This window comes from Kogia breviceps, chromosome 12 (assembly GCF_026419965.1).
Source record: "Kogia breviceps isolate mKogBre1 chromosome 12, mKogBre1 haplotype 1, whole genome shotgun sequence".
Taxonomy (NCBI): Eukaryota; Metazoa; Chordata; class Mammalia; order Artiodactyla; family Physeteridae; genus Kogia; species Kogia breviceps.
The window spans coordinates 35,370,597-35,398,415 of record NC_081321.1 but is presented as its reverse complement, the minus strand read 5'-3'; the positions used below and the strand labels follow the sequence as shown (position 1 = coordinate 35,398,415).

Here is a 27,819-nt window from a genome sequence, read left to right as displayed (position 1 = left end):
TTCCTAATCTCTTTGCAAGTTCTTGGTGACTAGGTATTGTTCTTGCTGAGGACTGAAGACAGATTAAGACCTAGAATCAAAGAAGCCAAATGGCCTCTTTGTGCCCCTTCCTTTAACTCAGTAGCAGAATCTCAGATTTCTACAGTTTCCCACTCTGAGAAAGTACATCCTAACTAATTAGAGGAAGCACATGCCATAAAACTAGAGCAAAAGCTTTTGCCCCAGGCATGGAACAGGCTGATGGAGTTCATCCACAACAGGCCTTGCCAGGCTGAGGGAACAGCCTTTGCCTTACAGAGTCAAAGAATAAGCTGAAGTGGAAACAGAAGTTTCTAAGGGTACTCCATCCTGCCCATCTTGTTTTTCTCACCTTTTTTGAGGGCAGCGCATCTCAGAAGGTCACCCTTGCAGTGGCTCAGAGCTTGGCTTCTTTTCCTACTCACAGAAGAACTCCCCTCACTCACACACCCACTCTAACACAACAGGCTATGCACGGCCTTTGCCCTTGATCCTGGATCCTGACCTATCCTTGGGAGAGGGATTCAAGACCCTTCTTGAAGACTCCTTTATCAAATTCTCATTATTGGCTAATTCGTCACCAGGACTGGTTTAGAACTTTTTGAAGGATGGGGTACTTCTCTAGCATTTTGACATTTTGGACAGTGTGTAGAATGATCAGAGCCGTATAGGATTCAATTATTTATTTCTGTATCTTATTCTTTAGGTGGTGGTTTCTTCCTTACGAAGATGCCTAGGATAGCTGCCATTTTTTTTTAGATTTAATTTCAAACTGGATTGCTACAATGAGGTGCAATTACTACTTCTAATTCCTGTTTTATAAGGCTACTGTTTTTTGTTAAAAGAAAGCTCAGTATTTTCTTTTACAGGTGAAATACTTAACACTGGAAAGAGTACTATTCTGCAAATTGTGTTGAAGTTTCTTAACTATATGGAAAGTATTATTTGAATATGAAATTATAATAGCATTTATATCAAAGGCAATAAAGAAAAGCTAGTTTGGAGTATCTTGAACTACTTCCTTCTAAAGTGCTAAAATTATGTATCTGAATTATTTTAGCGTTTTGCAAAGATGGCTGTAGGAACGGAGGAGGTTGTATTGCTGCTAATGTGTGTGCCTGCCCACAAGGCTTCACCGGGCCCAGCTGTGAAACGGGTAAGAATATCATACCATCTTCTAGAAGGTGAATTTTTACGCCAATGTATAAAGTAACCCATGAGGAAAATAATGTTTCAAGTGGGCTCTCAAAGCATGGTACTTGCTATTAACACAGAAGCTTTCCAGGAGGCAGGAGGTGGGAAGTTTCAGTGAGGCGTAGTCACTGGGCGTTTGCCCAAAGTCACTCTAAGGAGGTTTTGCAGCTATTATAACTAGAAGTATATTGAACATTTTCAGAAGGATATGTTGGATTACCCAGGATTTTATGACTTCATAATTCATTTTACTCATTTGGAGTCCAGTTTTCCTGGAATCTATATGCCCATATTAAAGCATAGAGTTCAAGCGTATGGCCAACTCACTTCCTGGGACATGCTACTTCCTGCCTCCACATTTGAGAATTTTTAATAAATTTTTACCTGGTCCATTTAATATTTTTTCATTGTTGTCTGTTTACAAAGTGTTTAAAGTTTTCTACCCCTTAATTATTCCTCATCCAAGTCTCTTCTGAACTTACTCTTTCTGATAGATACTAATACTAAAAACTTTTTAAAATATTAAAAAACATATATGTATAGTCTGTATATAGATTATGACTCAAAGTAAGATGTTTTGCCCATTGAAAACACACCTTGAGAATTTAAAAAGTGCCTTGAGTATTAGCCCCTAATTAAAATCATATCAGTAGTAGTTTTGGTTTCTTTGGGTTAAGTGGGTTCTAGCAGCAGATGACCTGACAAAGTCTGATTATTCTCCCTAAGAGAAAGCTGCTGCCACCAATGATTAGTGGTTACCACCTCCTCTTGCTTTCCATAAATCTCAGTGCAGTAGATGCAGTGAATGTCCTGTCTCCATACCACCTGCAGTCATCGGGTTGAATAAATACACTGATCAGAATGTGAGACAGAAAATGCTCTGGTCCATTTGGGAAGTGAAAAGTTTACTGAATAAGTACTGCCACCGAGCACAGAAGGATGCTCACAAAAGAATCACTACATCCTTTCTTTCTGCAAGTACCTCTAAGTGGTGTTTTTCAAACTTCAGTGACTAACTGGTTACAAAGGTCTCTAACAGAAAATGCCTAGTGGCTATCTTTGATATGTGGGCCTCTTTCTTAAGGAGATCATTTCCAAAATCAAGAGTTCCAAAACTCATCGTGCATGTGAATCATCCGTAGAGCTTGTTAACTTGCTAAAAAAATACAGATTTCTGATAATGAACTATCATAGCATTTAATAGATCAAAATCAGGTACTACCAGTGCAGTGGTTCTACAATGTTTCTATCCTATGATCTGCAGTAGTACCCACACATGCATCAAGGTACACTAACAAGGTGTACATTCAGACCTATAGTAACTATGTTTCCTGAATATAGTATTTTATGCCGTCTCTGGTACAAAGCCTGGATACTGAATGAAATAGTGGCTTTTTCAGGGAATTTCAGTGGGGTGCAATTTTGAAATAAAGGCTGTCCCAGAAAATCTGGGAAGAATAATGGTCATGCTCAATCCTGCGTATCATTTCCCCACTAAAAAAAAATTATATGGAGAGATTGTGAAAGGGTGGGATGGTATAAGATTAATCTCAGCAATGTAAGATTTAAAACTGGAGTTAAAAGTAACCCAGCAGAAGATTTAGCTTACTCTGTGTAGTTATCCTTGATCTTTCAGTCTATAAGAGGACAAGCACAAAAAGCCAAGGGCTTTGAGAAACATGTGCGTTTAAAATCTGGTTTTACTCTTTCCTTGTTATGTGGCCTTGGGCAAGGTGCATAACTTCTGTGTCTTTTACCCTCTGTACATCACCTTACTCTTCACAGGTCTCCTCGAAGATAGGTATTATCTTGGAGGTATTATCTATTTACAAACAAAAATATTGGTTTCATCCTGATTTAATTTTTCTAACATCAGAGAGCTAGCAGCTGAATTCTAAGGTCTTTCTACTCCCAAATCCAGGTTTTTATCTATATAATTGCTTTTCAGAGTTTCTTCTGAAGTCACTAATGACAGAGGAGAGAGAATGCCTCCTATCTGGGATAATGTAATACCAACACTTGCCTTAAGGCATCTGTCCCAATTATTGCTCCAGGTTAGATCCCAATCCCTCACCTCCCAACACCACCATTTTTTTTGATGTAGTTATCAATAGAAGGTGTGCCCTTTAAAAAAATACCTTCAGATGAGAAGAGACCCATTTGAAATAATTTATTCACCCATTTATTCAACAGATGTTTAATTAGGATCTGTTATATGCTGAGCACTGATCTAGAAACAGGATATAGCAGTGAACAAAACTGAGGCCCTGTCTGCATGGAAATTATGGTGTAGTGGAATAGAGGACTCTAAACAGGAAAATAAATGTCAGGTAACAATAGGTACTGTAAAGAAAACTGAAGCAGATAGTATAAAATTATTTTATTAACCTCTGGACCTTACATATGATGGGCATTATTATTATTATTGATATTTACTTTATTAATAAAGGTAACTAACCTCAGCTTCTGTATCAAGTCCCAAAATTTCAGTGGTTAATATAAAAGGTGTATTGCTCATTCACACCTCAGTTTGATATGTTGAATGTGGTATTGAGGAGAGAGTTGAGGGGGATTCCTCAAACTAGGGACCCTGGCTATTGCCATTTAGTGAAGAAGCCATCCCCAGTACATGACCTCTAAAACTGCTAGAGAAGAGGACCACAGAGAAAGCATGGAAAACGCACACCCAGTGTTACTGCCTCAGGTCAGAGGTGTCCCTTCCCCTCACATACCGTTGGTAAGATCTAACCACATGGATTCAAGGGGTTAAGAAAATGTAGCTGAGCTGAGTGTCCAGGAAGATGAAACTGGTTTGGTGAGCATCAGGCCAGTCTTTTGCCATATCTGCGGTCTGTCATTGCTAGTGCAATTTACTCAAAGCAATCAAAACATTTGCTGCATTTCTCTGATGTGGTCAGGACAAGAAACTCTGAGTTACTTCCTTTTTCGATCACTGTCATGTTTATCCTCATCCCCCTGGCAGGGATTCTCACCTTGGAATTCCTGGACCCCTGTAGGTCTATGGATGGGCTTTGGGGTCCATGAATTCCCTGAGTATCTGTGCATGTGTACATTTTTCTGCAGGGAGAACCCGGGCTCTTAAAGATTTCATATGTGTTATATGATTTCCAAATAGTTAAGAACCTCTAGAGAGAGAATCTTCAATGATTCATAAAGAGAACTAACTGCTATTTCATTCTGTGGCATGTGATCCAAACCCAAATGTCCAATGTTTCTTTGGGAACCTTAAATCCAGAGACCCCAAACTGAGCTCATCGCCTCCATGACTCCTGCCTCATGTCCTCTTCCTCTTCTGTTTCCAAAACCCGGTTCTTCACTTCTATTTCCTGTTTCAGTGAGCGGCAGCCGTATCCACCAACTTTTATCCCTTCTTCCTGCCCTCCCGTCCCCCTCTCCCTCCCTCCCACAGGTTCTCAAGGAATCATCCCCCCCACACCCTTTCCACATCCAGTCAAGTCCTTTTTGTTCTCGGTACTAGGGTCCCTTTCTTTCAAGTCTAGCTGCAGCTACAGTTAGTTCGGGCCTCTCAGGCATCTCTCTCCATTGCAATCTCCACAGACTATAAAAGCCCAAATCTGATCATATCACCCCAGACAGAAAAAAACGTCAGTGCCTCCCATTGCTCTCGGGATAAAGGTGACATGTCTTACCATGACCTTCAAGATTTGACCCCTGCTAATCTACCCAGCTTTTGCTTTCTTGTCCATCTGTCTCCTCTGTTCACTTCCACACCAGGCATGGAGTTGTATGGGGGCAAAGGGTATAACTTGTTCACTTTTTAATCTTTGAGACATAGTATAAGGCCTATACTTTATTAGGTGCTCCACAAATATTTGTTGAATAAATAAACAAAGATGTAAATGAGGAAGAAAGAGATGATATGGTTGCTTCCATATTTGCTGGATATTTTAAAATATTAGTTTAAAGAGGGCTTCAGGGTCATCTGGTCTTACACTTTCACGTGGCAGATGAGGTAATTATGGCACGGAGAGGTGAAGTTACTTATACATGGTGTTTTATTATAGATACAGATCTGCAATTTCGAACTCATCTTCTGATTCTTATTTTCCTTTTTCCTTCCCCCCCTCCCTCCCTCCGTCCCTCCCTTCCTTCCTTCCTCTCTTCCTTCTTTCCTTTCTGCCTATGCCATGGTATATGCTCAGAGGAATTCATCCTACTGTCATCACTCATGAAGTCTGTGTTTTTGTTAATGCCCACCCCTTCAGCTACCAGATAATCCTGTTGTCTTTATCAGTGACTTCTGGGGCAGTTTTTCTCTCCCGAGGTAGAGAAAGCATCAGGATTGCCTAGATTGCCCATGTATAGGAATGGCATAAATGTGGCCTGCTGGAGTCGCATATGGCCTGATAGCTTACAGAGGAGATTAATTCCTGTCCCCAGTGGTCATCTGTTGAGCCCTCACAATGGATCTCTGAGGATGACATAAAAGGATTTACTGATTTTTTGAAAGACAATTCTAATGTACATGACATTTACCAACCCTGGTTACTTTAGTTGAAAAAGTCTCCCCTGAACCCCCTCCCCCAAATTTATTTAGTCTATTTCTGCATCATGTGTATCTTAGTGAAATGGTTGAATCCATTTACCAACGTCACAAAAGGGCTATGTGTATGTTTTTATTGAGTAAAATTAATTTTTCATGGCCTTCTTTTTTAGCCGCTGTGTAAGGTTACCCACTTGTACAGCATAACTTCATTTTTAATTAAACATCCTAATATTCCATCATGTGGTTAACTTGGGTTTAGCAGGGTGATTATTTCTTGGATAAACTCAATAAAATGTATTAGAAATCTATGTCCTGAGGTTTACCAGCTCTATCACTGCCATGCTATATTTATTGCACAATTGCTAAACCTCTACAAACATGTGTCTGCTGATCTAATTAATATGCAAAGCTGTCTTATTATACTGAAAGTAAATCTTTCAGTCATGATTTACAGCATAACTCTAAAAGATTTGACAGTCCCCTATAAGTAACTGCTGACTTAAATCAAATTAAGATGCTTATAACTGGGAAAAAATTGATATCAAATGGCAAAGCTAAAAAAATATGCTGCAATATCAAAGAAAAGGAAATCAGACATTTTAGTGATAAATGGCTTTGTGTGTATGTGTATGTGTGTGTATAAAATAATGGTTTTCTTGACCACAGATCAAAACATGAGATGAGATTTTAATTATTTACAGTGAGTAATTAAATGAATATAAATTTAAGTTGCATTCCTAAGTGTTTTTGTAGCTTTTTAATATCTGTAGTTTCAAGATGATAAAATGAAGCATGAGGCATATGGGTTGAGGTTGATTGATGTTTTAAAAGTTTGTATTATTACTGTTACAGTATAGGTAGTAAAAATCTTTCAATTCATTTATAGTAACAAAGTTATTTTGCCAGTAGTATGCATAGTTAGCATTTATTATTAATGTCGAACTGTATTACATTTCCTGATATTGTTAAACTAGCATTTTTCATCATTAAAGGAACATATTGATTTAATTTCATGATCATGTAACTTTTTCTAAAAGGCATATTTTTTAGACGCTTACATCATTTTATATCATTTTACATAGACTGAAAAAAATTCAGAAACAAAAGAAAAATTTCTAAAGATTTCTGCCATAGCATAGATACCTTTTTTTTTAACCAAAATGACTCAGTGAAATTCCATTACCAAAATGTATATCTTTTTGTGGGAGAAGAGGAGAATTTGAGTAAAAATGTTGAGCTAACATAGTTTAAACAGAAAGAAAAACTTTAAATACCTTCGCTTTACCAACAACGGTGATCTTTTTTTAATATTATTTTGAATTCATTTTGCTCTAGCTAAACAAATACAAACTTCACATACAAAAGCCATTTTCTGCCTAAGATGGAGACTCCAGTCATACTTGCTGATCTTCAGACTTGGTTCTCTAGTCATAAAAGTGAATAAATTACATTTGATGAATGAATGCATAGTAATGAACTTTGGAAGAATTAGGTGTTTAGATCCCAATGTTACTTTTTCCTGTTACCAAATTAAAAACAAAACTCTTACCAGAAGCTTTTTGACCATACCTGCATATGAGTTAACTTAGGTACTTAAGACATGTCTTCTCTTTATGTTGGTGATCCTTGACCTCTTTTAAATAACTCTTTAATTGCTTAATGTTATGCCAAACCTTGGTTCTCCTTGAAGCATTTAACAGAGTGGTCAAGAACACAAAAATTGAAGTCAGAGCGACATCAGCATGAGTCCTAGCTCTACTGTTGACCAGCTGTGTGATCTTTTCTATGTTACTTCTTTTTTTTATGCCTTAATTTTTATGTGTATAAAATGAAGATAATAATATCTACCTCATGGGTTGTTCTGGAGATTAAAAGAACTAATGTTCTTTTAATGGTGCACAGCACCATGTCTTTGATGTGGCAAGCACTCAATAAATGATATTTGATGTGATTATATTATACATTTTAAGTAAAATGTTCATACAGAGCTGTTTGAAGCTTTTAGATGTCCTTAAATTAGCGGTATGTACCCTGAAATGTTATAAAATAAGGGTTGGGAATTAGAAATAATTCTAGTTTTCTTGATTTATTTATAAACCTGCTTTAAGTATAACTTTACTACACTGTAATGGTTTAAAATGTTTAATTTAGGAATTTGCATTCTTTACATTTACTTATAATTGCTTTATTTTAGTCCTAATGCAAATCTTTAAAAATTAATGTTTTATGGAAATTTGTCTTTGTACTATTCGAAAAGTAGTTAAAAGTTCTCAGTGTTAAATCTCAAAGTCATTCTTCCAAGTCCTTCAGGTTAATTGGAAAAAGATCTTACTCTTTCCATGTATCAGTCATGTATAATAGATAACAACTCTGATGGGGAAATTTTTCAGGCTTTTATTTTAAGGCCTACCTAATTAACACTGGAAATGATGACACGTCATGGAGTTAATGTAAGGGAAAAGAACATAGGTTTCAAGCTGTTAGAAGGCAGGTCTCCAAAAAAGAAAAAAAAAAAAAAAAAAAGCCAAATGGATTACTTGGGAATTTGGAAAAGATCTTCACTTTTGCTTTAAAAGTATTGCTAATTTTTTCAAGGGATCACCCTTGAATATAACTTATATTGTATTATACCCTTGAGTTCCTAGTATCCATATCCCCTCTTCTCCTTTTTATTCAAAGCAAACCAAATAGTCACTTTTTAGATTTTTCTTTGATATTATTCTAAAATTAATTAACTGAATACTTAATATTTGAAAAAGCAATTTATGTACATGGTATAAAATTTAAAAGGACAAAGAACATATAATGAAAAGTAAATTTCCTTTTTATCTCTTCCCTAAACATTTGGTTTTTCCCCTTAAGAGTATGCCTTGGAAATCATACTATTGATATATTCTCATTAGACAGAATGATTCAGATAGGAAAGTCAGTGTTATAGGAGCATGCTACCACTCAAATAATAAGCTTTTAATTTGTAACTCTGGGGTTGCTAATAAGAATGCACATCTTGGGTACAAGATCTTTCTTTTCCTTTGGGCACCCCCGTACTTTGGTTGGGAATGTTCTGCCACTTTCTCCTTCATATAGTCTAAATTTTTTTTTTTTACAGACATAAGCTGATGACTTTCTATTCATTAGAAATATAATGGGGGAGGTACAAACTTGATATCTTGGAGAGACTTTAGAAAGTGGTAAAGACACGAATAGCTATATGGGACTTAGTCTTCTCTAATTCAAAATACATCTAGGACACATTTTATTTATAGTCAAATTATCTTTGCTTCTTGAATTCCATTTCTTTCTTCTATGTTTTGTTTCTTTCTTCCTGAAGGACCTACCTTAGTACTCTCTTAGAGTGAGTCTATTAATGGCAAACTCTCTTTCTCTAATATGGGCTTTATGCCATTTTCAGTCTTAGGTGAGCTAGCTGTAGAATTCCAGGTGTTTTCTCTAAGCACTGTGAGGGAAGTATTCCACTGCCTTCCCAGCCTCTGAGATTTGTGTTTAGAAGTCTGCTGTCAGTTCAATTGTATCAATAATTCATTTGAAAATACATCTTTTCTTTGAAGATCCTCCTTTCCTTGGGGTTTGTGGTTTCAGTGCATTATATCTGTATTTTTATTTATCTTGTTTGGGGCTCATTTAGATGATTGGATCTGAGGAGTCATCTCTTTCATCTGTTTTGGAAAACACTCCATCTTTATTTTATGTCCTTGAATATTCTCTTTCATTCTCTATTCTTTCCTTTTGGACTTCCTATTAGATGTATGTTGGCCATTATCTTTCTTTGTTTCTTCAACTTTCTTTAGTATTTTCCATCTCTTTATCTCTTGTGAGTGACCTTTGTGATTTCTTCATATCTGTCCCCCAGCCTATCAGTTATCTCCTCTCCTCAGCTTTGTCTAATCCTTTGTTAGCTTATCTGTTGAATTTTTTTTAAATAACTCTTTTATTCCTAGGAGTTATTTTTTTCAAATCATTTAGTTCTTTTGTGTTTTTTCCCTTAGTTCTTTTTCATTTCTTGTGGTTTTGATTCCTTCTTTTATGTCTTTAAAACACTTATATTACATTATAATCTTTATCACGTTGCTGTATTGTCTGAAGTTCAGGGGGGTCTAAATCATCTGAAGTTTAAGGGGATCTAAATCTGCCTTTTGTTGTGTTTGCTGACTCTTGCCCCTGATAGTGTTGCCTTATGTGTTTGTTTTTTCTTTTTAATGTCTGATCTTATCTTCATTGAAGATTTACCTGTGAAACCTGAGGTCTTTTCTCTCCAGAGGAATTTTGCATTTGCTTCTGCAGGTATACCAGGAGTATTGCAATCAATATTTGAGTTAATTTCTTTGCCAAGTGGTATACCACAGAAATGTTATAATTTTAAAGCTCAGAACTCTGTAAGAGCAAACATTTCTTCCTCCCCACTGAAGTACAGGCAAAATGGTGTCTTCTCCTAATCTCCTGTGCTGGTGAATGTTTTATTTGTGTGTATGTGTGTGTTTGTGTTTCTATCCTACACTTAAGCTGAAGGGCAGCCCTTCAAGGATCCTGCTGTCACCCTGTGGGCCATAAAATCCAAATCTGGTGTTTAGCTTCTTCTTGTGCCATATAAGAATTTCCATTTTTAAAAATGAGCTCACTTATGAATTTAAAATTATTTTTAAGCCATGTGTTTGTAGAAAGAAGGTTTTGAGGTGATGCAGTTTTCAGTATGACTGAAATTGGAAAAAGAGTCATTCATTTTAAACATAAGTGTGATTTTATTGATGCTTAGTGACTCCTGCGAGTTCTGAACTCTGGTTGCTAATAAATCTGCAGACTGTGAGGTGACACTCATGGTGGCAGAATGAAAATGGGGTGGAACACAGGAATAAACAGTTGTAATATGAACAGCTTAATAGAATATACTAGGAACAGAGCTGTGGATGCAGCTACTTCTTTCTTTTCCCTCAATTCCTGATGCTCCCAAAGAGAGTCTGTACTTCTTTTTGGAGGGTTCATATCCATGGCTAGTTTCTGTTTCTTTCTTCATGTAAGCTTTCTGGAAGAAGCCGCTGGCACTTAGGTACAACAAACCCATAACAGTCAGCTTTATCCAGCTGGTAAATGAATCTTCCTTAAGAACTCTCCTGGTTTTTGAGAGAATAAAATATATTCTAGATAATTTTTTTTTAGATTTAAACTAAAATGTGGTGCATAGGGACAGTTTAATATCAAATATATGGGTATACACTCAAGTTAAAGAAGATGAATCCAGTTTGCGAATGACATAGATTGGGGAAGGTAGCTAATATGGCAAAAAACAGAACCAAGATTCAAATTTATTCAGATTGTAGGAACAAGAGGATCGAAATTACCCTATGACACTTAACAAACATTTAAAAACACTTCCTGTAGTTGTCCTACTTTCAGCTTTCATATAAGGACACACTGCTTCTACCAGAGTTTCATTTTTAGATTCTTAATTCTGAGCTCTTACATCTTGGGCCCACATTCATTGTGCCCTTTGCCCTACCCTTTGACTGTCTTCTTTGCTTTAGTTGTCCTTTCTCTCCTCCCCCTTTCCCCTATTCCCTCCTACTGGTATATGGGTTCCTTGAGAATAGAAAGGAAACCTACAATTTTGTGTTTCTCATAGGGCTCAGCATCATGTTTTGCATATAGTAGGCATTCAATGAACGTTAATAAAATATAAATACACTCTTGAATTTGGGTTAGAAAAAACAATTGCACAGGATGGAGGAAACTGACTTTAACAGTTTCATGGTTTACTTGACTGCTGATCCAAGTTAAGTATGAGCAAAAGTATAGTGTGCTAGCTCTGAAAGAAAATATATACTTAGTCTGTGTTAAGAGAAACAGAGTACACAAAATAATATAAATAATAGTCTCCCTGAATTCCGTATTACTTATTCCATGGTAGAATATTATATTCACTTTGGCCAACAGATTTTAAGAAGTTATTGGCAAATGGGAGTGTGATTAGGGAAAAGTTACCTGAGAAGTGAAAGCCTTGGCAGATGTAAGCGGATTGTTGAATAAACCCTAGGTGTTTAACCAAGAGATGAAAAAAATAAGGAACTTGAAAGATAGCATACAAACTATCCTTAAATACATGGAGAGCTAAACTAGTATGTGAATTTGGGATTTTATGTGTAGCTGTAATGTGAAAAACTAGTAAATTTACCAGAAGACATGTTTGAGCTCCAAATAAGAAATAGGCTGATCTCAAGAATGATATGAAAGTGGAATGGCCCAGCCTCCATGTTCCGGTTGAGTCTAGATGACCAAATGTTAGAAGCACTTAAGGCCTAGAGGATTTTCACATGGGTCTAGTTGCCCTTGGTTTATTGGAATGATCTAGGACTCTTCTTGTTACAATTTTTCATAACAATGGTTACTTCAAACTGCATGTCTCAGGGTACTTCCTGAAATAATAAAAAGGCAATGTAGCCTGATGATTAAGAGTTAAGAGTGGGCTTGGAAGATAGCTCTCTGGGTACAAATCCAGGCTCTGCCACTAACTAACTGTGTGGATTGGGGCAAGTTACTGAATTTTTATATGTTTCTGTTTCCTTGTTTTAAAATTGAATGATAATAATAATCCTTATTTTATTGTATTGTTGAGAAGGCTACAGTAGTTAATACATACAAACAGTTACAGCATTGACTTGGTACATGTTAGTTATTATTATGACCTTACCCCTAATCCCTATAGTAACCCTCTAGAGAAGTTAATATTACCAGATGAGGAAAGTAAGATTCAGAAAGATTAAGTAATTTTTTTCTGGGCTATATAGCCAGTAAAGTGGGGAAGTAAGGAATCATGCCCAGAGCTGATCAAATTAAAATAATCTGTGATCTTTCTGCTCTGATATTTGACCTCTACTACACCATAAAAATGATTAAATGCCTTTGATAATGGCAACAAACTGTGTGGAATACAGGTTCCAAATTATCTAAATTAAACATTTATTAAGTTCCTGGGCATGCATATGAAGATGCAGAAAGTAAAAGGCAGGGTTTTTTTTTTCCCCCTTGGGAGTTTATATGTCTGTCTAATGCACAGGGGAGCATTTTACCTAAATGACAGGGAAAGAAAAGGTGGAAACAACAATAATAGTATACCTTTTACGTGATTGCTAACTACTAATCTTGTCTGATATGGTAACCCCAGAAGAAATTGCTCTCAAGAAGAGTGAATTCTGGAGCTGTAACCTGGCAGTTGTAATTTACAGGGGAAAGCTTCATGATAAACACCTACTGTTGGGGCCTGGAAGGCAAGCAAACAGCTGATTAAATGTGTGAAAAGTGTAATCTAAACTGTTAGACAGGCTTTTTATTGCCAATTTTCTCAGTATTCAGTCTGAAGGTAATTATAAGGCTGAATAAGAGTGAACTTCCACCCCTTGTTTAATCAAAAGCCTTAACAAAACAAGTCAAAGGAATTCTCTGATAGTCTTTTAAGATGTGGAACTCTTTCCACTCCTTCTTAGATGAGGTGTTTTCATTTGCCTTGAGAAACCTTCAAAATATAAATCACTCACTCAAGTATGGTTTTTTTCTTCAGATTTTAAAAGGCCCAACCCCAGTCTTAAAATGAACCTTACTTTTTTCTTTTTTTATGTAGAGCCAAGAATATTTTTACTACTTATTATTCTTATTAAAAACATTTAATTCAAGGAAAATAAAATCAGTTAACTGCAACTGTATTTCTTTTGGCTTGAAAGTCAGTCAGCCCGATGGATTCTGTAAACATGACAACTTATTCATTACTATCTTCCTGGTTTTAGCCATTTATAACGAAAAGAAATTAATTAAAACACAGAGACCTATAAACAGTCCTGAATAGCCAAGAATCAAAAGTAAGTTTCATATGGTAGTTCTATTTTTAGTTTTTTAAGGAACCTACACACTGTTCTCCATAGTGACTGTATCAATTTACCATATGACCCAGCAATCCCATTACTGGGTATATACCCTCAGAAAACCATAATTCAAAAAGATTCATGTACCACAGTGTTCATTGCAGCTCTATTTACAATAGCCAGGACATGGAAGCAACCTAAGTGTCCATCGACAGACTAATGGATAAAGAAGATGTGGCACATATATACAATGGAATATTACACAGCCATAAAAGGAAACGAAACTGAGTTATTTGTAGTGAGGTGGATGGACCTAGAGACTGTCATACAGAGTGAAGTAAGTCAGAAAGAGAAATACAAATACCATATGCTAACACATAGATATGGAATCTAAAAAAGAAAAAAATGGTTCTGAAGAACCTAGGGGCAGGACAGGAGTAAAGATGCAGATGTAGAGAGTGGACTTGAGGGCACGGGGAGGGGGAAGGGTAAGCTGGGATGAAGTGAGAGAGCACATGGACATATATACACTACCAAATGTAAAATAGATAGCTAGTGGGAAGCAGCCACATAGCACCAGGAGATCAGCTCGGTGCTTTGTGACCACCTAGAGGGGTGGGATAGGGAGGGTGGGAGGGAGGGAGACACAAGAGGGAAGAGATATGGGGATATATGTATATGTATAGCTGATTCACTTTGTTATAAAACAGAAACTAACACACCATTGTAAAGCAATTATGCTCCAATAAAGATGTTGAAAAAAAAAGTGTCATATTACAGGATGTCAAAACCTTTACTCAGTGAATGATGGGAAGTGATTTCCATAAGTCACAAAACTTAATTACAAACCAAAGGGTGCTGAATCTCTGTTACACAGATAATTTTGCACCCCACACTGAATGAGAGGTAATACTTAGTAAGTGTCTAAAATCAATTAGAGTCAATCAACTAATTTTAGCTTATGTAGGAGCAGAAGGGGGAGAATTATCAGAATTTGTTGAAATTATTAATAAATTTCAATACCATATTGTCTAAGATCAAATCTTTACCTTCAAGTTTACATTCCTAAAGGCAAATAGAAGGGAGATATTTGTTGTACACTTGCTGTGCTCATTTACCTTAGACTTTGCCCCACTACTGGAATGACTCTTTTGGAAATCAAATATAACTGCTTAATCACTATCTCTAACGAGCTCAAGTTTCTTTACCTTCCTGCACCAGTTCTTTCAGGCAACCCCTTTTATTGGTTTCCTTGACATGACATTTTCTCCAGACTGTCGTACACCTGCTGTACACCTCCAGACTGTTGTAACACCTACAACCTTATGTTGTAGGTATGGTGACTCACATTTTGGGGGAAAAGATAGAGAAGTAAGTGAATTGCCCATGGTGACATAGCTATTCAATTGAAGAGCTTGGAGTTAAACACAGGATGACCTAAATCTAAAGCCCATCAGCAAATGCTGCACTGCACCGCCGCTTGACAGCCCTCGTTCTATGATCTAAAAGGGAAGATCGGGCTTCCCTGGTGGCGCAGTGGTTGAGAGTCCGCCTGCCAATGCAGGGGACACGGGTTCGTGCCCCGGTCCGGGAAGATCCCACGTGCCGCGGAGCGGCTGGGCCCGTGAGCCGTGGCCGCTGCGCCTGCGCGTCCAGAGCCTGTGCTCCGCAACGGGAGAGGCCACAACAGTGAGAGGCCCGCGTACCACAAAAAAAAATAAAAATAAAAAATAAATAAAAGGGAAGATCCCCAAGGTAGTGTGCCCTCCAAGAGGTCCCATAAGGGGGCTAGGAGCTCATCTCGGCAGTCTTGGGGCCCCTAGGGCGCAGGGTCAGGAGAGAAACACTTGCACTAACAGATCGCCACAGCTTCAGCAGTGGAGCATGGTTTGGGAGCTTTTTCCTGATGCCTCACGAGGAGTGACGAGGCTTGATGAGACTAATTCGGTTATGATGCTTATCAGTCACCACCAGTTGTGCCAGCTATTTTCCCTTCCACTTCATCTAGGTCAAGCAATCAAACACATGGATTCCAAATTTAAACCAACTCTTACAGAATCATAAACATCGTTCATCATTTCGGAAACAGAAGGTTTTACTAAGTTAGCAGTAGACGGGTGACCACCAAGGGGGCTAATTATATGGTCCATAAAAATCAAGAAACACTAGACCCAGACAGGACATTTTTCCTTGAGATTTCTTCCAACTAATTGATGGATTTTAGAGAATCTAGTGTTATTACCTAAACACATCTCGTTTGCTACATTGAAATTACTTAAAAATAAAATCTGATACTTACTTGACACATGGGGGTAGATTACATGACGTCAGAAGTCCTTCTGGACTCTGATTTTATGAATCGTACCCACCCAGCATAACTAGTCATGAAAAGAAAAGTGCTATTTCAAATCGTTTCCTTTACCAAGCTATGTGAAATAATACATGTGATAATTTTGTAATGTAATATGCACTTACTGAGTTTAAATGATTATTAAACTTGTTATTTTAAAGCTGCCATTGTTTGTCAGTAATAATTATAATTATTTTAGTTTCATTTCATTCTGATTAGGGCTAACTGTGTATGTAATTTTAAAATGTTTAAGTACATACATCCCTCAACAACTAGTGTTTTAGATTAGAGATAGTTGTTATTTGTATTGCATGTAAGGTGGATATGCTTTTAGTCCCTTAACATAAATGTACTGCGCTCCTGCTTTGTGCAGGGCACTGGTCTAGGTACTGGGAATATGGTGGGGAAAGAAACTGGGCAACGTCCTTGCTCTCATAAAGCCTATTTCAACCTCCTCAAAACATAACCCTTGTATCTAAATAATTTAGTTGCTAATATGCTATAGAACAACATGGGGGGAAATTAGCTACTTCAATGTGTCTGGTATTGTACATGACATAGAAACCCTGTGAAATAATTTTCATTATCCCAATTTTAGATGAGAAGAAATTGCCTTAAGACACTTGCAAGACAAGTTAAACTGTAGCGTATCTTATCAGGCTATTTGGCAAATTCTATATAATTACTTTAAATATCTTTGCAAAACGGGGGAGAAATTTTAGAATTCGATGGGTACATAGGTAATCCTACTCTTAGCAGAGCCTATGAGAATGATAATTCATTATAAAAATTAACAGCAATAAAATAAATCCTCATTTTGAGAAAGTTTATGTATATGACACATAAATATGTCTGTATATCTATCTAGTCTCTCTTCGAAGTCCATTGTTTCTACCCCACTCACTACAGCAGTGGTTTCAATCAGAGGTGGTTTTGTCCTCTACAGAATGTATGGCAATGTCTGAAGACATTTTTCATAGTAATAATTGAGGAGGTGGGGACGCTACTGGTATCGTGTGACTAAAGGCCAAGGATGTTGCTACCATGCTACACTGCACAGGACAGAGCCCCATAGCAGAGTGGCACTGGACTTAAGGTTACAAACCCTACATTAGAGGTAACAACTATTAGCTGTTTGGTGTGTTTATACAAACCTGAACATACACACTCTCGTGGTGTGCAAATGGGATAATATTGTACTTATTATCCCGTGATTTGTTATTTCTACTTACTACAAGTTGGAGGTCCTTCAGTTAGTACATTTAGTTCTGTCTCATTCCGGAAGACTGCATAGCATTTACTATGTATGTGTAAATGTATCATAACTTAATTAACTCTTCTCATATGAATAGACATTTAGACATTTACGTTGTTTTCTTTCTTTCTTTTTTTTTTTTTTTTTTTTTTGCTATTTCAAATGGTTGCAGTGAACATCTTCATATGCACATTTTTGTACAAACATGACAGTATTTTTCTAGGACTATTTCCTCGAAGTAAGATTGCAAAGTCAAATTGTATGAACATTAGAAAAATTTGGTGGGTATCACCAACCCCTCCAAAAAGGATGTGCCCAAGTTATAGTCTATGAGATTGTCTATGAGAATGACAGGAATATTTTCAACTTGGCAACTGTGTTTACTAAAAAGGAATATAACATAAGCAAATAAAATTGTGCTTGATTTCAAGAATGTGTGGACAGATGAAGCCACAAAAGCCCAATAAGCTGTATCAAAGACATAATAATGGCCATTAGAAAGTAGACAGTGATGATCACAGAAATCCCTGTTACACAAGCAATAACAGTGAGAGGACTAAGCCCATAGCAGGTGTGTCCACTGTCCACATTGTGCTGGAAAATTTACTAAAGAGCTAATGGATTCTGGCTGCCTTGTTAATATGATCCACTGTGTCATCTGCCTTCACCTAACTAACTGCCTGGTAGCGGGAGGAACAGCAATTGTCCACAGGACTTATAGCTACTTAGCTTTTCAGTAAGGCAGAGGAAAAATAAAGCAGAAAAGATGTCATCCACTGAGATCATTAGAAAAGGAACCATGAATAAATGAATTCTAAGAACGAGATGTTGGCTAAAAGTGGAAGAGGTAAAACCTGAATTAAATAATCTCTTCCCCTAACCTTTCCCAAACAAAACAGCTGTTTAAATAAGGCCCAGATATATAATACAGGAATAATACTCAAGCCACTACTTTTCATATGAAACTGAAAGAGCTGGTTATAGAGCATGATAGATTTGTTGGCTGAAAGAGTGTTGTGTAACACGGGATCTGGAATTGCGTGCCTGCTTTATCAGCAAATCTTAATGAAATCTCTGTCATTTGTATGACGTTCGTCGCATGTTGCTCTGTCATTAGGCTATTTGTCCTGTAAGACGGTCACTCTGACTGGTCATCTGGGAATAGGCTCTGAGGTGACAGTGTTAGAAGAAGTAGAGACTTCGTCTCCTCATGGAGCTTACATTTTCAGAGGGGAAAACACATTTAAAAGTCAATGATATAGTTATTTAAGTATCTTTGTGATAAGAGTTGAAGGTGCTATGAAAAGATATAACAGGGCACCTGACCTAGTCTAGGGGGTGAGTGCGGAAGGCATCCTTCAAGTGACATCTGAGCCAAAACAGAGAAACCACCTTACTTGTACCTTTGAACACTTATAACAGTTTGTATCACAGGGTACATGTCATATATTTCCTACTGTTTTCATCCATTTCAAGAACTAAACCCTCCTGTAGAATGAACTTCCTAAAGAAAACTAATAATATTGTAAATCTTTGTCTTTTCATTAACAATTAGCATAGTTCACGACACATTGAAAAAGCCTAATCAGTAGTTTCATTCGTTTATTCATTTGTTTTACTCAGTGAGCAATGACTAAGATGTGCTCGTTACTATTCTAGGATCCCAGGAGATAGTAGTGACCAAGATGACAAGGTCATGCTCTCCCAAGGTTTCCATTTTGGTGGGGATCCAGGCAAACATATGTATAAATAAATGATATGTGATGTGATCTACTATAAAGAAAATAAATAGACTAACGTGGTAGAGTATGAATATTAGTGGTTAGAAAAATCTTTTTTAAAGAAAGGGGATTTAAGTTTTGAATTTATGCCATCAAACTGTACAACCCCTCCCCTTACCCCAGGCTTCCCGATTGTTCACCTCCTCTCATGCATTGCAGACTCCTACATCTGGATGATTATATTCTTCCCGCATGCCTTCCTTGGCTCTCAGTATGCATGTGGATGACCCAACCAAAACCCTGGCTTTTCAGTTCTTTGATCGTCTCATCTCCTCAGCCACCCACTCCCATGGCCCTAACCTGAACTTATCCTCACTTATAACTACGTCCTCCCCAAAATCTCACTTTCAAGCATCTTTCTCTTAGGCCACCACCTCCTGTCCTTCCATCTCACATACTCTAATACCTTTACTCCTTTAATTGTTTAACTTTATTGAGAACATTCATGTATATGCATTAATCCTTTTGTCTGAATACTTTTCTATTACTACTCAGCTTGATTCTGTGGTTCATCAGTCTAAACACTCCTTTATGAATACTCATTAACTTTCTTGGTCTTTCTCTCTGCATTGTATTATCCAGCAAAACCCCAGCCCTTGTCACATACAGCCCCTGGCTTTCTGCACTCTGCTTCAGAAAAGCACAGCTGTACTGGAGAAAAACACAGCTGTTCAGACTGGCCACTCTACGTTCATGAGCACAAATGACCAAAGGGAATGCAGCGCTACCATTCCCTAGAATGTTCGTTTTCCACCCTCCAGAATAACTGCTTCATGCCCATTTCTGTCTCATCAACCTTCACCTATCCCCTACTAGTGATGACCTTACCTCTAACTTCCTTGATACCAAAATGAAAAGAAGGAATTAGCCTTGAAAAGATTTGGAAAAAATGGTCGCATACAATTGTTTTGTAATTCTTTCTTCACACCCTTTCTCAAAAGTGGCTGCTTTAGCATTGTGTTTATGTAGCATGAGCTTAAAATTTTTTGTTGAATTGAATTTTTAAAATTCCAGCCGTAATTGGATACTTTTCTTTTCAATATTTACATGTTTAGGGCCTCATTTGACCTTGCTTCTTCTTTCACCCAAATTCAAAACTTCCAACATATTTCTAAGATCTCTATGTTCAAGTTAAATCATATTTTCAATCATATTTTTCAAATGACTTTTATTACCTTGTTAAAATCTCACAGGGAAAATGGCTCCAAGGCATTTAGGAATCCTAACTTTCACTTCAAAAAGAACTCTGAATTTTTTTTAATGTGTATTTTATTCTTTCAACCAGTCTATAAAAAAACATGTAGTTAAAATGAACCAATTAAAGGTTTTACACATACTTTTTTTTAAGTATTAAAAGTTACTTTGTAACTAAGACTCATTCCATGGTATTATCTCCCTCAATCTGTGGGTTGATTGTCAGTGTTTAAACAACTATAAAGACATTGTTCCAGATAGTTAGAAGAGTGTCTTATAATAATATCTTTAATGAACAGATGACTTCTCAGTTATGACTCAAGTTATAACCCTTCATTAGTTTATTCTGCCTTCAGTATATCAGGTGGGCGATGTAGATTGTAAAGTGGAAATGCCGTTTTGCTTTTAAATTAAATTGGCATGAGATGAAGAGTTCTAACTACTTTTCTTCTAATTAAAACCTACGAACACAAGAGTGGTTGTCCATTAGTGATACATTGGTTAGTAAAGACTGGTGGCTTTAAGTATAGGTTTTAGTCTAGAGCTACTAGAAATTTTTATTTATTCACTGAGAAACCTGAAATTATATGCATATGGAAATCACCTAAAATAGAAATGGAATTACTTACATAATTGACTAAAGCCCTCAGAAGTTGAAATATAAATTGTCCTATGCAAATGTTTGAATCTTTAAAAAAATTTTGTCTCAAAATGAGGTTTACCTATAAATGTTTTACCATATTGACCATTTTTGCAATAATACTGTTTTCTATACTGACTTAAGAAACATTGCAGTAATTTAAAATTCAAACTCACACTCTTTTTACTTATAGGGCATTTGTTAGATGAGATGAGAAGAAATATATAGGTCACAAATAGTAAAACATCCTGAGGCTTCCCTATAATGATTTTTGGAATTTAAAGCAACTTTCCAGAAATTCAGCCAATCTAGGCTTTCTAATTTTTGTTTCCAATATTAGTATACGGATATGTCCAGATAAGAATTTATATCTTAAAAATGGGAAGTGGTCTAAAATGGTCTAGAGAAGTAAATTTGCTTTTGGCTCAAGAGTGAATTGGTTTTTCTTGTGATTTCTGGAGAATAATAATAAATTCATGTACTGAGATCACTATGGTATCACTAATTGGACAATAGATTTTTTTAAAAATCACTTATAGCTTTAATTATACATAGTATCCATATCTTATTACTGTAGATATTAAAAGTTGAGCATGGAATGGTTTGTGAGTACTGGCAGACAATCCATGAGGTTGACTGTACTTTGCATTCTCAAGATGAACCAGTTCCTGTGGAACTTCAGAAGGTACGCCAGAGGTCACTTTATTTTGAAGGACAGGTGCATGTTATGTGAGGAGAGGAAGATGTAGAGGAGAGCATCTGAGGTCCATGGAATGGCATCTGTCCTACCTCTGTCCCTTTAGAGGACTTCGTGCCATCTGTGTGGTGCATTTCTGTCCGAGTTGCCCATATGTGAAGCAAGACTGTGAGGGGAGTTGGCTGCCCCTTACTCCCGACTCAATCTCAACAGATACCTCCTCTTTTCTTCCCTTAAATCAATTGTGGATCTTCACAAAACTATCCTCTATTCTGATGAACCCATAATAGAAGGATGACATTATGCAGTTAAGAAGGTTATGTCAGAAGGTTATGTCTAATTCAAATTTAACCTTAATTTGAAGTGGGTACAAAATTCATTCAAAATGACTTTTAGACAGATTCCCTCTCTAAACACATAGCATTGTAGCACATTTTAAAACCAATCGTTACCATTCCAAGAACCATCCCAAGAACTCATTTCTTGGTTCCAGAAAGCCTTCCAGGTAGCTTAAATAATCCTATAAAATTACTCCATAAAAATGAAGTTGTTATAAATATTTGAATATGGCTTAACAGTTTCATAGAGCTAAGGAATACATTATGTCTTTTAACTCTCTCAGAAAACCCTATCTTTATGACAGAGATTCCCCATTCTAGAGGTGAAGTAATTTAGGCTTAAAGAGTTAATGGATTTTTTTTCTGGTCTTCCACAACCAGAAATTGGCAGGACCAAGAATTAAAGTATTGTCTTCTGAGTCTGAATGTGCCTTAAAAAACAACTTACTCTGTTAATTTAATACTGTGAGAAAGAACAATTTAACTGTGTTCAACTAAACAGTGTTAAAACTAAACTCATATTTAAAGGGGGCAGTACTAAAGAATTCCATATTATGTAGTTAGGCATCTAAATTGCTGGGGATATAAATTTTCACGTTAACATCTTATAGGACCTAACAGAATATGGTTCCACTCAGAATAAGTTTACTTCACCTGTTTGAAAGTGCTTGATGAACAGGTATGAGGACAGGGTGCTGAGTATTACACTTGTTTCAGAATAAAATGGTTACTTTTATGCCTTTTGGCACAGTAACTGAGGGTCTCTGGTGAATACTTTCCCATGCACTTTAGCAGATTCAAAATTAATGTTTGAAAAGAAAAAAGTCTTAGCTGTGAGTAGCCCCATGGTACACCTGCAAGAGTAAGTAAATTCTGTGAGCTAATTCAAACTTCTGATTTTTTACTAAAACTTGCCAAGTTGGTCACCCATTTACTTGAATCTAAAGCAATGTGTTCTCTCTTTAATCACTAAACAAAATAATAGCATTTCAGGTACGAATCAGAAAATTAAAATTGGGAGTGATTTTGATCTAACACTTGACAAAAGCTGGTTTAAAACCTCTGATATCTTTAGAGCATGATAATCATAATGAAATCTCAAAATCCATTCCTCTGGGTTTTCGGAGCCCCATCTCTGTACAAACAAACAAAGCAAAGCCTCTGAGAAAGGGCTTTACTAAGTTACAGTTGAACTTAGGAAAGAGAGAAAGTAGGCATTTGAAAACTTTTTCTGTTTCTTTGCAAATCAATAATAAAACATTGACCATCCCCTTAAGACATTTCACTTATAAATTACTCTTAGAATTCAAACCAGGGGGAAAGTTTGTTTCTTTAGGAAAACCTGTATGTACCATTTTGCTGGATGTTAAAAACTCTCCCTCTTTCCAGTTTCGACTTTGTTGCCAGGAGGCTCACTTGCCTAGCCCTGGTGCCTCTTACTCTCTCTTGGGAGTTTTTTGCTGCCTTCATTTTAAATTAGTTATATACCCTTTGGGAAGTAAGCAAGATATTAATTAAATAGACACATGTATCTAAATTTTGAATAGAATCAAACCAAGATCTAGAAGAAAGTAGAATAGCCTTCTTCTTTAATACTCTCATTGCTTTTAAGGAATTTTCTTATTTCTCTTAATGGGTCTTTTCATATCCTTAGGCCTTTTTCTATCTTGATCAATTTTTTTACTTTAAATTTATTTTCAAAATTGAAACTTTATATTGTTTTCTTTTACCTATACCTGAAATACTATATGAGAAGATGGGGGTTTTTTGTTGTTGTTGTTTTTATATATTTAAATAGATATTAGTTTTTTATATATTTAAAATTAGATTGCTATGTTATGTTTACAGTGTTTATAAAAGGAAAGTTGTGGCTCCTTGAAGGAAGTTAGTAAAGAAAAAAATACTGGTAAAGTAGAGGTTTAGAGAAGAGGGACTAAGAACGGTATAAAGTAGTAGAATCAAAGAGAATTATGGCTTAAAATAATACTTTAATTCACACATCTATACTTAAGGGAAAATATTTGGTACTGCAGGTTATTCAAAATAAGTGCAGCCCAGCTCTTGCCTCTAAGGAGTTTAAAATTCAGTAGAGGGAATTGAAAATACACAAATTACTATAGCACATGAAGAAATCAAAAGATTCAAGAAATAGTAATTTCCTCCAGTTGTTGATATCTGGGCCGAATTCAAAACTGCATGTTAGATTAGGTCAGTTTCTATGTTAAGGGTCAAGGGAAATAGGGTAACTCATATAAATGCCATGATCAAAGGTGCACCCGTTCATCTGGAGCTGGTTTTAAGAGAAGGCAGGCTGTCAGGGTAACCAGAAGAAAAGCATCTACCAGAAATGACGATGATAGTGATGGAGAGAGAGACAGTGAGGATGTAGTCATTCAACCCACTCTTGTTATTGAGAGGCACTGTGATGTAATGACGGAAAAGACTCACTGCCTGCCCTCAGGGAGTGCTTGGTTTAAGGAGCACAGAGGTCTAACCAAACAACCCTCTGATACTTCAGAGGTCTGACTCTACTTAGTCCTAGAGAGGGTGTAGGCTGCCGCGACCGCTTCCACATCGTGTCTGGGGGAGGCGGGAGGATATGACTTACTCAGGGATACCAGAAATGCTTCACTGAGGCGAGTGGGCTGAACTGAGCTCTACAGAAAGGGTAAAAGTTCAGTAAGTGAAATGGGGAGAAGAGTGTTCCCTGCAGAGGAAACAGCGTGTACAAAGCGCCTGTGATGAGGGCGATGAGGCATATTTGAAGAATGGAAAGGAGGTCAACGTGCCTGGAGCACAGAGGCCAGGGAGAGCCTGCTGTGACACGAGGCTTTTGAGGAAGGAAGAGGCCAAACTATGAGGGCTGTGGGTTCTTAATATTTTGGTCTTTATCCTCCAACCAAAGAAAAACTATTCAATATTTTAAGTGAGGTCAGAGTTTTAATCACCCAGAGAAGAAATTGGAAGGAAGGAAGGGTGCAAAGAAGAGTTAGGCAGCTACTCAAGAGAGATGTGATAATAATGGAGAAAATGAAAATGTATTGAGCTCTAACTGTGTAGCAGGCACTATGCTGAGTGCCTTATGTGCATTATCGAGAACTTGCCTGGATAATTGTGGTGCTCGGTCAAAGTAAGTGCATGTTTCCATTTCCTCTTCAGCCCCAGTGCATTAAGCAAGCACAATGCAGTTCTACTAAGATGTTAGCCAAGATACTGGAGCCAAAGGGATGACGAAAAGGCAGGACCACTGACCGAGGCTTTATCTTGTGACACTTCCTTATGAATTACTCTCGTACTTCGTATCTCTCTGTTGCCACTTGTAGGCAGATGTCAGTGCTTTGTAGCAAAGATACAGCTAATCAAGAAGTCCAGATGCTTCCAAGGCTCTAAGAACCAAAGCTGCTAGGAGTTTGTAGAATTATCGGCCTGTAAATACCTGACTGAAAGTGAATCCTCGGGCTTCCCTGGTGGTGCAGTGGTTAAGAGTACACCTGCCAATGCAGGGGACATGGGTTTGAGCCCTGGTCTGGGAAGATCCCACATGCCGCAGAGCCACTAAGCTTGTGCTCCACAACTACTGAGCCTGCGCTCTAGAGCCCGAGAGCCACAACTACTGAAGCCCACGTGACTAGAGCCCATGCTCCGCAGCAAGAGAAGCCACCGCAGTGAGAAGCCCGTGCACCGCAGTGAAGAGTAGCCCCCGCTCACCGCAACTAGAAAAAGCCCGTGCGCAGCAACGAAGACCCAATGCAGCCAAAAATAAATAAATACATAAAATTTATTTTTAAAAAAAGGAAGAAGAAAGTGAATCCTCAAACTTCAATTATTCAGATATCCCTATTTACTTAAGACTCTTAAGTTTTAAGTAAGGTAAAACGTTATTTAGAAGGTTAGCTAATAAGATGATACTCAGTTGTGCTCATTAATTTCTATTTATTTTCTTGAGTTATTTGTTTATTAAAGATTTGCTTCAGTGACTACTATGTACAAGGCACTGTATCAACACTGAGGATACAATAGCGAAAAAAATAGGTGACAATTCCTGCCCGCGTGGAGCTTACTTTGTAGGGAGGGAATGCAAACCATGAACAGGATACGTAAATAAAGCATGTAACATGTTAGATGAGACCATGTAGCAAACAAGATATGCCTTATAACTTATCCTATATTTATACTATGATATAGTTTGGGTCCTATAATATATATTTCATAGTGAGAAAATTTAAGCAGATTGGGAGGAGTGTCAAGTATAGGTCCATTTGGAGGTTGCGATTTTAGATGTCTGAGGAAGGCTTCACTGAGTCTGTGGCATCATCATAAATACCTAAAGGAGATGAGGGAGCCAGCCATGCAAATATATGGGGCAAGAATATTCTTGGCAGAAGGAACATCAGTGCAAAATCTCTGAAGTATTAGCATCTCTTGATTCAAATGGTCTTTTCCCACCCATTTACCAATGCTGACAATCAAATTTGTAATATTTCATAAAAAGTTATATTGTCACCAAATAAGATTAAGTGGCTTTTTTGCTTTATCTTTTCAAATTCCATTTAATGTGGCATACAAGATATTTACTGGGTTTTGTTACAAGATACGTTATGTTTTAAAAGTTTTCTCTAAGGTTAAAAAAGAGGAAGATTATAAAAATAAGTGTTTGTTGTAGATATTTAAACTGTATTTTTCAATGTAAAACAATATTGATAGAGTCCTTGATGTTCAAGATAAACTTATTACCCCACCTCCAGGTTTTTGTTTATTTTTATTTTATACACTTTTTTTCTTTACTTGTATTAATTTTCATTCCTTTATTAAAATCTTTTTTTAAAATTGAAGTATTGTAGACTTACAGTATTACATTCGTTTTAGGTGTACGGCATAGTGACTCAATATTTTTACGTATGATCACCACGATTAGTCTCGTTACCCTCTGTCACCATACAAAGTTATGACAAGAGGAACTGTATTCAATATCTTGTAACAACCAGCAAATGGAAAAGAATCTGAAAAAGAATAGATATATATATATGTATAACTGAATCAACTTGCTGTACACTTGAAACATTGTAAATCAACTATATTTCAACAAAGATCTTTAAAAATTTTAAAAAGGTACGACAAGATATATTTGCACAGCTTCTTCTACATATGTAATCACACAGCATAATTGGCTGGGTGTACTTTTTAAATGAATAAATGCCTTCCTTTTGCCAAAAGTGTTTTGCTGGAGATATATTTGTCTTAACAAGGAACCGTGTGCTTCTCACTAAAGGGTTGAAATGCTAAAGTAACTTGTGCACTGAGATTACTGAGTTCAGGTCAGTCCTCCTTCTCCTGCCAGCCTGGCCTGCTGGCGTCTGCTCTGCCTGGCTATGGTTCAGTGCAACCAGGCCCTCTAGCCCTCACTCCACACATAGCTGCTCACCTTACCGCACACTCAGCTGTCCCTTTTCAGGCCTCTGCAGAGTCACTCTCGGGGCACAGGTGACATGGAGGTGGCTAGGGATTTATAATTCCATTTAAAAAGCTGACTAGACCATGACATGATAGAGATTTCCAAAGAACACTTTCAAACACCATTTCTCATGTGGCTCTTCCATGGGTGGTTTGGGGGGCAGAGTTGCTGGGTCTTGAATTGGTGCTTCTCCATCAACCCTGTGGGGAGGTGGCTGGCTCCTGCTGCTGGATGTGATGATGTCTTTTCCCCCTTCTCTGGGCCTCAACAAACTTCCCTGCAACAGGAAAGAAAGAATTTACCTGATATCCTATTACTCTGCTAGTCTAGCTGTTGTCTTGGGAGTATGGGAGGGTGACATCTGGGGTGTCAGGAGCTTCTGTGAGCCACTCAAGCCATGACAAGTTGATGACTTTCCAGTGTAGCGGCAATCAGTCATGTGACCGACGTGAGGAGTGAACTTGGGACGTGGGCTTGGGATTCCACCCTTGCTCGTGTGGAAATGAG

At 37.2% G+C, this 27,819-nt stretch overlaps 1 protein-coding gene across 4 annotated transcripts in view; it reads left to right on the top strand.

The window, feature by feature from the left end:
• Nucleotides 1-27,819, top strand: part of NELL2 (neural EGFL like 2) — a 443,340-nt gene that overhangs the window by 331,665 nt on the left and 83,856 nt on the right. For all 4 annotated transcript variants that reach the window (XM_067009131.1, XM_067009130.1, XM_059081587.2 and 1 more), the window contains exon 16: nucleotides 1,079-1,174. In XM_067009131.1, the coding sequence (XP_066865232.1) occupies nucleotides 1,079-1,174 (96 nt within the window). The remainder of the gene's footprint in view (nucleotides 1-1,078; nucleotides 1,175-27,819) is intronic.